This window comes from Somniosus microcephalus, chromosome 18 (genome assembly GCF_052327205.1).
Source record: "Somniosus microcephalus isolate GS21.2 chromosome 18, FLI_Smic_1.0, whole genome shotgun sequence".
NCBI lineage: Eukaryota > Metazoa > Chordata > Chondrichthyes > Squaliformes > Somniosidae > Somniosus > Somniosus microcephalus.
Window position 1 is genome coordinate 70,964,785 of NC_141004.1, and position 13,936 is coordinate 70,978,720.

The 13,936-nt window shown below is 46.8% G+C and overlaps 1 protein-coding gene across 1 annotated transcript in view; it reads left to right on the forward strand.

The window, feature by feature from the left end:
• The window catches only part of slc5a8l (solute carrier family 5 member 8, like), a 170,677-nt gene that overhangs the window by 84,075 nt on the left and 72,666 nt on the right, over positions 1-13,936 (forward strand). Inside the window, exon 5 of the mRNA XM_086011666.1 lies at positions 3,852-4,006. Coding sequence (XP_085867792.1) covers positions 3,852-4,006 — 155 coding nt within the window. The remainder of the gene's footprint in view (positions 1-3,851; positions 4,007-13,936) is intronic.

Sequence of the window (13,936 nt, forward strand, 5' to 3'; positions counted from 1 at the left end):
ACTGGAAACTGGTACACCTTACCTGGTCTCTGGGACTTTTATACCCCGCTCTGCCGCTCAGGTTTCCCGCCGACGCTGTGAGACCTTACCTGGTCTCTGGGACTTTTATACCCCGCTCTGCCGCTCAGGTTTCCCGCCGACGCTGTGAGGCCTTACCTGGTCTCTGGGGACTTTTATACCCCGCTCTGCCGCTCAGGTTTCCCGCCGACGCTGTGAGGCCTTACCTGGTCTCTGGGGACTTTTATACCCCACTCTGCCGCTCAGGTTTCCCGCCGACGCTGTGGACTTCCTTGGGAAGACAAACATTTTCTCATGAGGGGTGGCGTTAGTGGCAGTGCAGAGCAGTGACCGAATAGAGTGGAGCGCATCGGGGAGCACATCCTGCCAGCGGGAGGTCGGAAGGCCCCTAGACTTTAAGGCTAGCAGGGCGGCCTTCCAAACTGTCACATTCTCTCTTTCCACCTGTCCGTTCCCCCGGGGGTTGTAACTGGTGGTCCTGCTTGTGGCAATACCCCTAGCGAGCAGGTACTGGCGGAGTTCGTCGCTTATAAACGATGAGCCCCGGTCGCTATGGATATAGCTGGGGAAACCGAACAGGGTGAAGAGGTCGTTCAGACATTTAATGACCGTGGCACTGGTCATGTCCGGGCAGGGGATGGCGAACGGGAAACGGGAGTACTCATCAATAATGTTGAGGAAGTACACATTGCGGTCGGAGGAGGGGAAAGGCCCTTTAAAATCAACGCTCAGGCGCTCGAAGGGGCGAGTGTCTTTTATCAGGTGAGCCCTGTCTGGTCTATAAAAGTGCGGTTTGCACTCAGCGCAGACTTGGCAGTTCCTGGTCATGGTCCTGACCTCCTCAATGGAGTAAGGCAGGTTGCGGGCCTTGATGAAGTGGAAGAACCTGGTGACCCCCGGGTGGCAGAGGTTATTGTGGAGGGCCCGCAGTCTATCGATCTGCGCGCTGGCGCAGGTGCCACGCGATAGAGCATCCGGGGGTTCATTGAGCTTCCCGGGCCGGTACAAGATCTCGTAATTGTAGGTGGAAAGTTCGATTCTCCACCTCAAGATCTTGTCGTTTTTGATTTTGCCCCTCTGCTTGTTGTTAAACATAAAAGCAACTGAACGCTGGTCAGTGAGCAGGGTAAATCGTTTTCTGGCCAGGTAGTGCCTCCAATGACGCACAGCCTCCACAATAGCCTGGGCCTCCTTCTCAACAGCGGAGTGTCTGGTCTCCGGGCCCTGGAGGGTTCGTGAAAAGAAGGCCACGGGTCTCCCCGCCTGATTAAGGGTAGCGGCCAGGGCAAAGTCGGAAGCGTCGCTTTCCACCTGGAAGGGGATGGATTCGTCCACTGCGTGCATGGCACTGTATCGCCTGCTCTTTGTGGCGATGGGCTTACAGTCGGGGGTGAGGTTAGCAAACAGTGGGGGGGGGGTGACTCTGAGTGTGGAGAGGTTGCATCTGGTGCGCGGCGGGCAATTTGGAAGCTGCTGGCTGCGGACTGTGAGTGGGGGGAGGGGTCTACCGTATGCCATCGTAACACTTTTAAGGTGGCACTGAAAATCTAACCCCAGTAGAACGGCAGCACAGAGGTGGGGCAGGACCAGGAGTTTAAAATTATCGTACACAGTCCCGTCTACTAAGAGTGTCACCATGCAGTAGCCGCCAATGTCCGCCGACTGGGACTCGGAGGCCATAGAAATCCGCTGGTGCGCAGGCAGGACTGGGAGAGAGCAACGCCGCACCGTGTCGGGGTGGATGAAGCTCTCCGTGCTCCCAGAGTCAAAAAGGCAGGTTGTTTCGTGACCATTTACCTTAATGTCCATTGTGGACCGGGCCTGTTGGTGCGGTCTCGCTTGGTCCAGCGTAACGGAGGCCAGCGTAGGGGTCGGTGTGTCACTGCGGGTATCAGATGAGGCGGTGTTGGGGGCCTGCTGCGTCCCGGCTGACGTCCAAGATGGCGGCGTCCATGATCCCCATGTGGCTGGAGGCGTCGAAAATGGCTGCTGTTCCGGTGGTTCGCACATGGCTGGGGAGGCCCAAGATGGCGGCCCGCACGGCCCACACGCGGCGCTGCTGGGGTTCGGGGTGGCTTTGGCCCTGCAGACGCTGGCGTAGTGTCCCTTCTTCCCGCAGCCCGAGCAGATCGCATTTTTCGCCGGGCAGCGCGCTCTGGGGTGTTTGGCCTGGCCACAGAAGTAGCATTTCTGGCCTTGGGACACTGCTGCGGTAGTTGGGCCGTTGCTGGGATGTGGCTGGGGTGGCACGGCGCTATGAGACGGTCCTACCGTGTCCCAGGCTGTCGTTCCCTGCGGCGTCCACGGTGCAGAGGAGTAGGCATCCATGCCCCGGTAGGCTGCGTCCAATGATAGTGCGAGTTCAGAGGCCTTGTTGAGGTTGAGGTCACTCTGCTCCAACAGTCGCTGTCGGGTGTAATTGGACCTGTGGCCTGCTACAAAAGCGTCCCGGATAAGTTCCTCTGTGTACACGGCGGGCTTTACATCCTTACAACCACAGGCCCGGCCAAGCACAGACAGTGCCTGAAGGTATTCCTCGGTCGATTCCCCAGGTTGTTGTTTACGACTCCCCAGGAGGTGCCTGGCGTACACCTCGTTCACTGGGCGCGTGTACTGGTCCTTGAGGAGCTTGAGAGCAGCCGTGTACGAGGTCGCGTCCTGGATGACCGAGTACGCTCGGTGGTTCACTTTGGAGGTCAGGACATCCAGTTTGTCCTCATCCGATTTGACCGTTGCAGCGGAGGCGATCAGGAATCTTTCAAAGCACCTAAGCCAGTGAGCAAACTTGGTGGATGCGTCTGCCTCCCGATGGTCTAAGTCCAGGCATGCTGGTGTGAGGATCTTCTCCATTATAAAAAATCTTGTTAATAAAATTGATGCGCTATCAATTACTCAAAAGACTGAGGTTAAGCGAGTAACTAACAGGCTTTTATTAACAAGAGAATGAAGGTGTGCCTCGAGTGGTCGACCAGTCCAGAATACAGAGGGACTGTGGAGCAGTCACCTTTATACCTGGACTCGTGGCAGGAGTCAGCCGAGGCATGTACAGACATGTACACAGTGGAATACAAACACCCACACAGGCAGGTATAACAGTGGTTTACCACAAGTGCATGCTGCAGATCATAGGGGATATGAGGTCTGATTAGGCAGTGGCTGGTGACACCAAACATCTTGTGTAATAAGTGAAAAAACATGACAATGGGCAAGAAAGGGAAACAACCCAGCATTCTTTGGGTGGAATTATGCTAAATTGCCCGGATGCTTCCTGCCCCTCTTGAACTGATGTTGGAAAATTGGGTCGGTGCAAATGGAAAATTCATAGGTTCGTCTGATTGGAAGATTGTGGTGTGCCCAATCGGAAAAGCCATGCTTATCAGGCAGTCAATGAAATGAGTTTTCCTAAATCTCTCCTGTGCCATTTTATAAAAACTGTCACACTTTGCATGTGATGAAAAAAATACCCCCCGCCCTGTCATTTACACAGATCCCAAAGTGTGAATGGAGTGATATAACAAGTGGGCTATTAGTTTCTATTCATTTGCACTAATGGATTTGTAGTGCGAGAATTCATCTGTGGCAAAACCACACGCTTCCACCATTTTGATTTGGTAGGGTAGGAAGGTTCCACAAACGCGACTGCTGTGTTAGTGCTTTCCCTAGATTACCCAGGGAAAGCACATGTAATGACGTGTATGCTGTTCCATCTGGAGGCATGGCACATACGTGCCTATCATGTTCTCAGAAAGATGATCAGAAGTTGACCGACCAGCGCTTTCTGTTTAGATACCAGATATAACGGATGTTGTGTTCACTACCTCTTGTGTTTTTAGGGTGGTCTGAAAGCCGTGGTATGGACTGATGTGTTCCAGATGGGGATTATGATCTCTGGGTTTTTGGCGGTGATAATCCGAGGCGTGGTGATCCAACAAGGCTTCGAACGGATCTGGAATATCTCATATCATGGAGGGAGACTCAACTTCTGGGAGTACGACTCTGACACTTATATTTGGGGGTTGGGAATATGTTGGCAGGGAGAGGAGAGTAGCTTCATCATAGGGGTTCGATGATTTTACAGTCAGATTTGTACCTGTCTGGAAGTGGGTTAGGAATGGGCAGTGCCAGTACTAGACTTGTAGATGTCTGTCTGGGAGTGAGCTAGGGATAGACGGTTTCTTGCTTCAGAATACTCGGGGGTCCTTCCGTCTGCTGACCCCCCTCACCCCAGAGGCTGCTCCTCCTTCAGACAGGCTGGCTTACTTTCTCTTCCTCTGTATATTCCAGAATTCCTACATGTTTTCCCCTTTAATCATCTGTAGCTTTTTAAATGCTTTGGTACAACTAGATTTCCCACCCGCCCAGTGCCAGTAAACCATCGACCAATGTTTTTACTGCTGTTAGCCAGCCTTGCATACGTAATGAGAGGCACTCCAGGAAACGGCAGTGTGCTAATGCCAGGGTCGCATGAAATGAGGTTCAGCCCAATAAAGTCAAAATCGATTCTGATCCACTAGAATCTTGGAATTACCTGAAAATGTTTTACTGGTTTTGGACAACAAATTCTGCAATGTTATGTATTTTTTCTTTGAAAAGAGCAAATTAATTGTCTTGGCTTTGGGGAAAGAGCAGAGATGATCAAGCACTCCAATGTGGAGGGAAGAGGTGTCTCACAGAGGTATAGAAAATGTTACATGATGTAGTCGAATGAAACCCAGAATGTTACTTCAAAATTTACCCAGGAAAATAATAGCAGCCGATATCAGTTTAAATAAATGAAAATGAGGGAACATTTTGTAAAACCTTGCTCCCACCAGTGAGCCTCTCACACAGGGAGCAGCAATAACTCAGGAGCAGAACGCTGTCCGTTAAATGAATGGGTAGAAGATAGTGGAGACTACAGGCCTGAATTACTGACAAGCACAAGCAACAGGCAAGGCTTTCACAAGGAACGCGACTTAGTTAAAATAACCGCTATAGTTTTAAAACAGAGAGCAAAAAATAGTGGGAATAATCTGCCAAGCAGTGTAATACTTAAGCACGTTATTCCAATATGCATCTGGATGATACAATAGGAGAGTTAGGATACTGAGGGATGATACATTGGGAGAGTTAGGGTATTGAGGGATGATACAATGGGAGAGTTAGTGTACTGAGGGATGGTATAATGGGAGAGTTGGGGTATTGAGGGATGGTATAATGGGAAGTTAGGGTACTGAGCGATGATACAATGGGAGAGTTAGGGTACTGAGGGATGGTATAATGGGAGAGTTAGGGTACTGAGGGATGGTATAATGGGAGAGTTGGGGTACTGAGGGATGATATAATGGGAGAGTTAGTGTACTGAGGGACGATACAATGGGAGAGTTAGTGTACTGAGGGATGATACAATGGGAGAGTTAGGGTACTGAGGGATGATACAATGGGAGAGTTAGTGTACTGAGGGACGATACAATGGGAGAGTTAGGGTACTGAGGGACGATACAATGGGAGAGTTAGTGTACTGAGGGATGATATAATGGGAGAGTTAGGGTACTGAGAGATGATACAATGGGAAGTTAGGGTACTGAGGGATGGTATAATGGGAGAGTTAGGGTACTGAGGGACGATACAATGGGAGAGTTAGTGTACTGAGGGATGATATAATGGGAGAGTTAGGGTACTGAGGAATGATATAATGGGAGAGTTAGGGTACTGAGGGATGGTATAATGGGAGAGTTAGTGTACTGAGGGATGATATAATGGGGAGTTAGGGTACTGAGGGATGATATAATGGGAGAGTTAGGGTACTGAGGAATGATACAATGGGAGAGTTAGGGTACTGAGGGATGATATAATGGGGAGTTAGGGTACTGAGGGATGATATAATGGGAGAGTTAGGGTACTGAGGGATGATATAATGGGGAGTTAGTGTACTGAGGGATGATATAATGGGGAGTTAGGGTACTGAGGGATGATATAATGGGAGAGTTAGGGTACTGAGGGATGATATAATGGGGAGTTAGGGTACTGAGGAATGATATAATGGGGAGTTAGGGTACTGAGGAATGATATAATGGGGAGTTAGGACACTGAGGGACGATATAATGGGGAGTTAGGGTACTGAGGGACATATAATGGGAGAGTTAGAGTACTGAGGGATGATATAATGGAGAGTTAGGGTACTGAGGGATGATATAATGGGGAGTTAGGGTACTGAGGGATGATATAATGGGAGAGTTAGGGTACTGAGGGATGATATAATGGGGAGTTAGGGTACTGAGGAATGATATAATGGGGAGTTAGGACACTGAGGGACGATATAATGGGGAGTTAGGGTACTGAGGGACATATAATGGGAGAGTTAGAGTACTGAGGGATGATATAATGGAGAGTTAGGGTACTGAGGGATGATATAATGGGAGAGTTAGGGTACTGAGGGATGATATAATGGGAGAGTTAGGTACTGAGGGATGATATAATGGGGAGTTAGGGTACTGAGGAATGATATAATGGGGAGTTAGGACACTGAGGGACGATATAATGGGGAGTTAGGGTACTGAGGAATGATACAATGGGAGAGTTAGGGTACTGAGGGACATATAATGGGAGAGTTAGGGTACTGAGGGATGATTTAATGGGAGAGTTAGGGTACTGAGGGACGATATAATGGGAGAGTTAGGGTACTGAGGAATGATATAATGGGGAGTTAGGGTACTGAGTGATGATACAATGGGAGAGTTAGGGTACTGAGGGACGATACAATGGGAGAGTTAGTGTACTGAGGGACGATACAATGGGAGAGTTAGTGTACTGAGGGATGATATAATGGAGAGTTAGGGTACTGAGGGATGATATAATGGGAGAGTTAGGTACTGAGGGATGATATAATGGGAGAGTTAGGGTACTGATGAATGACATAATGGGAGAGTTAGGTACTGAGGGACGATATAATGGGAGAGTTAGGGTACTGAGGGATGATATAATGGGAGAGTTAGGTACTGAGGGATGATATAATGGGAGAGTTAGGTACTGAGGGATGATATAATGGGAGAGTTAGGTACTGAGGGATGATACAATGGGAGAGTTAGGGTACTGAGGGATGATATAATGGGAGTGTTAGGGTACTGAGGGATGATATAATGGGAGAGTTAGGTACTGAGGGATGATACAATGGGAGAGTTAGGGTACTGATGAATGACATAATGGGAGAGTTAGGTACTGAGGGACGATATAATGGGAGAGTTAGGGTACTGAGGGATGATATAATGGGAGAGTTAGGGTACTGAGGGACGATATAATGGGAGAGTTAGGGTACTGAGGGATGATATAATGGGAGAGTTAGGGTACTGAGGGATGATATAATGGGAGAGTTAGGGTACTGATGAATGACATAATGGGAGAGTTAGGTACTGAGGGACGATATAATGGGAGAGTTAGGGTACTGAGGGATGATATAATGGGAGAGTTAGGTACTGAGGGATGATATAATGGGAGAGTTAGGGTACTGATGAATGACATAATGGGAGAGTTAGGTACTGAGGGATGGTATAATGGGAGAGTTAGGGTACTGAGGGATGATATAATGGGAGAGTTAGGGTACTGAGGGATGATACAATGGGAGAGTTAGGGTACTGAGGGATGATACAATGGGAGAGTTAGGGTACTGAGGGATGATACAATGGGAGAGTTAGGGTACTGAGGGATGATATAATGGGAGAGTTAGGTACTGAGGGATGATATAATGGGAGAGTTAGGGTACTGATGAATGACATAATGGGAGAGTTAGGTACTGAGGGATGATATAATGGGAGAGTTAGGGTACTGAGGGATGATACAATGGGAGAGTTAGGGTACTGAGGGATGATACAATGGGAGAGTTAGGGTACTGAGGGATGATACAATGGGAGAGTTAGGGTACTGAGGAATGATATAATGGGAGAGTTAGGGTACTGAGGGATGATATAATGGGAGAGTTAGGGTACTGAGGAATGATACAATGGGAGAGTTAGGGTACTGATGAATGATATAATGGGAAGTTAGGGTACTGAGGGATGATATAATGGGAGAGTTAGGGTACTGAGGAATGATATAATGGGAGAGTTAGGGTACTGAGGGATGATACAATGGGAAGTTAGGGTACTGAGGAATGATATAATGGGAGAGTTAGGGTACTGAGGGATGATACAATGGGAGAGTTAGGGTACTGAGGAATGATATAATGGGAGAGTTAGGTGCTGAGGGATGATACAATGGGAGAGTTAGTGTACTGAGGGACGATACAATGGGAGAGTTAGGGTACTGAGGGATGATATAATGGGAGAGTTAGGGTACTGAGGGATGATATAATGGGAGAGTTAGGGTACTGAGGGATGATACAATGGGAGAGTTAGGGTACTGAGGGACGATACAATGGGAGAGTTAGTGTACTGAGGGATGATATAATGGGAGAGTTAGGTACTGAGGGATGATATAATGGGAGAGTTAGGGTACTGAGGGATGATATAATGGGAGAGTTAGTGTACTGAGGGATGATATAATGGGAGAGTTAGGGTATTGAGGGATGATATAATGGGAGAGTTAGGGTACTGAGGGACGATACAATGGGAGAGTTAGTGTACTGAGGGATGATATAATGGGAGAGTTAGGTACTGAGGGATGATATAATGGGAGAGTTAGGGTACTGAGGGATGATATAATGGGAGAGTTAGGGTACTGAGGGATGATATAATGGGAGAGTTAGGTACTGAGGGATGATATAATGGGAGAGTTAGTGTACTGAGGGATGATATAATGGGAGAGTTAGGGTACTGAGGGATGATATAATGGGAGAGTTAGTGTACTGAGGGATGATATAATGGGAGAGTTAGGGTACTGAGGGATGATATAATGGGAGAGTTAGGTACTGAGGGATGATATAATGGGGAGTTAGGGTACTGAGGAATGATATAATGGGGAGTTAGGACACTGAGGGACGATATAATGGGGAGTTAGGGTACTGAGGGACATATAATGGGAGAGTTAGGGTACTGAGGGATGATTTAATGGGAGAGTTAGTGTACTGAGGGACGATATAATGGGAGAGTTAGGGTACTGAGGAATGATATAATGGGGAGTTAGGGTACTGAGTGATGATACAATGGGAGAGTTAGAGTACTGAGGGACGATATAATGGGAGAGTTAGGGTACTGAGGAATGATATAATGGGGAGTTAGGGTACTGAGTGATGATACAATGGGAGAGTTAGGGTACTGAGGGACGATACAATGGGAGAGTTAGTGTACTGAGGGACGATACAATGGGAGAGTTAGTGTACTGAGGGATGATATAATGGAGAGTTAGGGTACTGAGGGATGATATAATGGGAGAGTTAGGTACTGAGGGATGATATAATGGGAGAGTTAGGGTACTGATGAATGACATAATGGGAGAGTTAGGTACTGAGGGACGATATAATGGGAGAGTTAGGGTACTGAGGGATGATATAATGGGAGAGTTAGGGTACTGAGGGATGATACAATGGGAGAGTTAGGGTACTGAGGGATGATATAATGGGGAGTTAGGGTACTGAGGGATGATATAATGGGAGAGTTAGGGTACTGAGGAATGATATAATGGGGAGTTAGGGTACTGAGGGATGATACAATGGGAGAGTTAGGGTACTGAGGGATGATATAATGGGGAGTTAGAGTACTGAGGGATGATACAATGGGAGAGTTAGTGTACTGAGGAATGATATAATGGGAGAGTTAGGGTACTGAGGGATGATATAATGGGAGAGTTAGGGTACTGAGGGATGATACAATGGGAGAGTTAGGGTACTGAGGGATGATATAATGGGAGAGTTAGGGTACTGAGGGATGATATAATGGGGAGTTAGGGTACTGAGGGATGATATAATGGGAGAGTTAGGGTACTGAGGGATGATATAATGGGAGAGTTAGGGTACTGAGGGATGATATAATGGGAGAGTTAGGGTACTGAAGGATGATATAATGGGGAGTTAGGGTACTGAGGGATGATATAATGGGAGAGTTAGGGTACTGAGGGATGATATAATGGGAGAGTTAGGGTACTGAGGGATGATATAATGGGAGAGTTAGGGTACTGAGGGATGATAAAATGGGAGAGTTAGGGTACTGAGGGATGATACAATGGGAAGTTAGGGTACTGAGGAATGATATAATGGGAGAGTTAGGTACTGAGGGATGATATAATGGGAGAGTTAGGTACTGAGGGATGATACAATGGGAAGTTAGGGTACTGAGGGATGATATAATGGGAGAGTTAGGGTACTGAGGGATGATATAATGGGAGAGTTAGGGTACTGAGGGATGATACAATGGGAAGTTAGGGTACTGAGGAATGATATAATGGGAGAGTTAGGTACTGAGGGATGATACAATGGGAGAGTTAGGGTACTGAGGGATGATATAATGGGAGAGTTAGGGTACTGAGGGATGATACAATGGGAGAGTTAGGGTACTGAGGAATGATATAATGGGGAGTTAGGGTACTGAGGAATGATATAATGGGGAGTTAGGGTACTGAGGGATGATATAATGGGAGAGTTAGGGTACTGAGGGATGATACAATGGGAGAGTTAGGGTACTGAGGGATGATACAATGGGAAGTTAGGGTACTGAGGGATGATACAATGGGAGAGTTAGGGTACTGAGGAATGATACAATGGGACAGTTAAGGTACTGAGGGATGATACAATGGGAAGTTAGGGTACTGAGGGATGATACAATGGGAGAGTTAGGGTACTGAGGAATGATACAATGGGACAGTTAGGGTACTGAGGAATGATATAATGGGGAGTTAGGGTACTGAGGAATGATATAATGGGGAGTTAGGGTACTGAGGGATGATACAATGGGAGAGTTAGGGTACTGAGGGATGATACAATGGGAGAGTTAGGGTACTGAGGAATGATATAATGGGGAGTTAGGGTACTGAGGAATGATATAATGGGGAGTTAGGGTACTGAGGGATGATACAATGGGAGAGTTACGGTACTGAGGGATGATATAATGGGAGAGTTAGGTACTGAGGGATCATATAATGGGAGAGTTTGGGTACTGAGAGATGATATAATGGGAGTGTTAGGTACTGAGGGATGATTTAATGGGAGAGCTAGGGTACTGAGGGATGATTTAATGGGAGAGTTAGGTTACTGATGGATGATACAATGGGAAAGTTAGGGTACTGAGGGATGATATGATGGGAGAGTTAGTGTACTGAGGGATGATACAATGGGAGAGTTAAGGAACTGAGGGATGATATAATGCGGAGTTAGGGTACTGAGGGATGACATAATGGGAGACTTAGGGTATTGAGGGATGATACAATGGGAGAGTTAGGGTACTGAGGGATGATATAATGGGAGAGTTAGTGTACTGAGGGATGATACAATGGGAGAGTTAAGGAACTGAGGGATGATATAATGGGGAGTTAGGGTACTGAGAGATGATACAATGGGAGAGTTAGGTTACAGAGGGATGATACAATGGGAGAGTTAAGGAACTGAGGGACGATATAATGGGAGAGTTAGGGTACTGAGTGATGATACAATGGGAGAGTTAGGGTACTGAGAGATGATACAATGGGAGAGTTAGTGTACTGAGGGATGATACAATGGGAGAGTTAAGGAACTGAGGGACGATATAATGGGAGAGTTAGGGTACTGAGGGACGATATAATGGGAGAGTTAGGGTACTGAGCGATGATATAATGGGAGAGTTAGGGTACTGTGGGATGATATAATGTGAGAGTTAGGCTACTGAGGGATGATATAATGGGGAGTTAGGGTACTGAGGGATGATATAATGGGAGAGTTAGGGTACTGAGGGATGATATAATGGGAGAGTTAGGGTACTGAGGGATGATATAATGCGGAGTTAGGGTACTGAGGAATGATATAATGGGAGAGTTACGGTACTGAGGGATGATATAATGGGAGAGTTAGGGTACTGAGGGATGGTATAATGGGAGAGTTAAGGTACTGAGGGATGATATAATGGGAGAGTTAGGGTACTGAGGGATGATATAATGCGGAGTTAGGGTACTGAGGGATGTTACAATGGGAGAGTTACGGTACTGAGGGATGATATAATGGGAGAGTTAGGGTACTGAGGGATGATATAATGCGGAGTTAGGGTACTGAGGGATGTTACAATGGGAGAGTTACGGTACTGAGGGATGTTACAATGGGAGAGTTACGGTACTGAGGGATGATATAATGGGAGAGTTAGGATATTGAGGGATGATATAATGGGAGAGTTATGGTACTGAGGGATGATATAATGGGAGAGTTAGGGTACTGAGCGATTATATAATGGGAGGGTTAGGGTATTGAGGGCCGATATAATGGGAGAGTTAAGGTACTGAGAGATGATACAATGGGAGAGTTAGGGTACTGAGGGATGATATAATGGGAGAGTTAGGGTACTGAGGGATGGTATAATGGGGAGTTAGGGTATTGAGCGATGATACAATGGGAGAGTTAGGGTACTGAGCGATGATATAATGGGAGAGTTAGGGTACTGAGCGATGATATAATGGGAGAGTTAGGGTACTGAGGGATGGTATAATGGGGAGTTAGGGTACTGAGCGATGATATAATGGGAGAGTTAGGGTACTGAGAGATGATACAATGGGAGAGTTAGGGTACTGAGGGATGATATAATGGGAGAGTTAGGGTACTGAGCGATGATATAATGGGAGAGTTATGGTACTGAGAGATGATACAATGGGAGAGTTAGGGTACTGAGAGATGATACAATGGGAGAGTTAGGGTACTGAGAGATGATACAATGGGAGAGTTAGGGTACTGAGGGATGATATAATGGGAGAGTTAGGGTACTGAGAGATGATACAATGGGAGAGTTAGGGTACTGAGGGATGATATAATGGGAGAGTTAGGGTACTGAGGGATGATATAATGGGAGAGTTAGGGTACTGAGGGATGATATAATGGGAGAGTTAGGGTACTGAGGGATGATATAATGGGAGAGTGAGGGTACTGAGGGATGATATAATGCGAGAGTTAGGGTATTGAGGGATGATATAATGGGAGAGTTAGGGTACTGAGGGATGATATAATGGGAGAGTTAGGGTACTGAGGGATGATATAATGGGAGAGTGAGGGTACTGAGGGATGATATAATGCGAGAGCTAGGGTATTGAGGGATGATATAATGGGAGAGTTAGGGTACTGAGGGATGATATAATGGGAGAGTTAGGGTACTGAGGGATGATATAATGGGAGAGTGAGGGTACTGAGGTATGATATAATGCGAGAGTTAGGGTATTGAGGGACGATACAATGGGAAGTTAGGGTACTGAGGGATGGTATAATGGGAGAGTTAGGGTACTGAGGGATGATACAATGGGAGAGTTAGTGTACTGAGGGACGATACAATGGGAGAGTTAGTGTACTGAGGGATGATATAATGGGAGAGTTAGTGTACTGAGAGATGATACAATGGGAAGTTAGGGTACTGAGGGATGGTATAATGGGAGAGTTAGGGTACTGAGGGATGATACAATGGGAGTGTTAGTGTACTGAGGGACGATACAATGGGAGAGTTAGTGTACTGAGGGATGATATAATGGGAGAGTTAGGGTACTGAGGGATGATATAATGGGAGAGTTAGGTACTGAGGGATGATATAATGGGAGAGTTAGGGTACTGAGGGATGATACAATGGGAGAGTTAGGGTACTGAGGGATGATATAATGTGGAGTTAGGGTACTGAGGGATGATATAATGGGGAGTTAGGGTACTGAGGGACGATATAATGGGGAGTTAGGGTACTGAGGGACATATAATGGGAGAGTTAGGGTACTGAGGGATGATTTAATGGGAGAGTTAGTGTACTGAGGGATGATACAATGGGAGAGTTAGAGTACTGAGGGACATATAATGGGAGAGTTA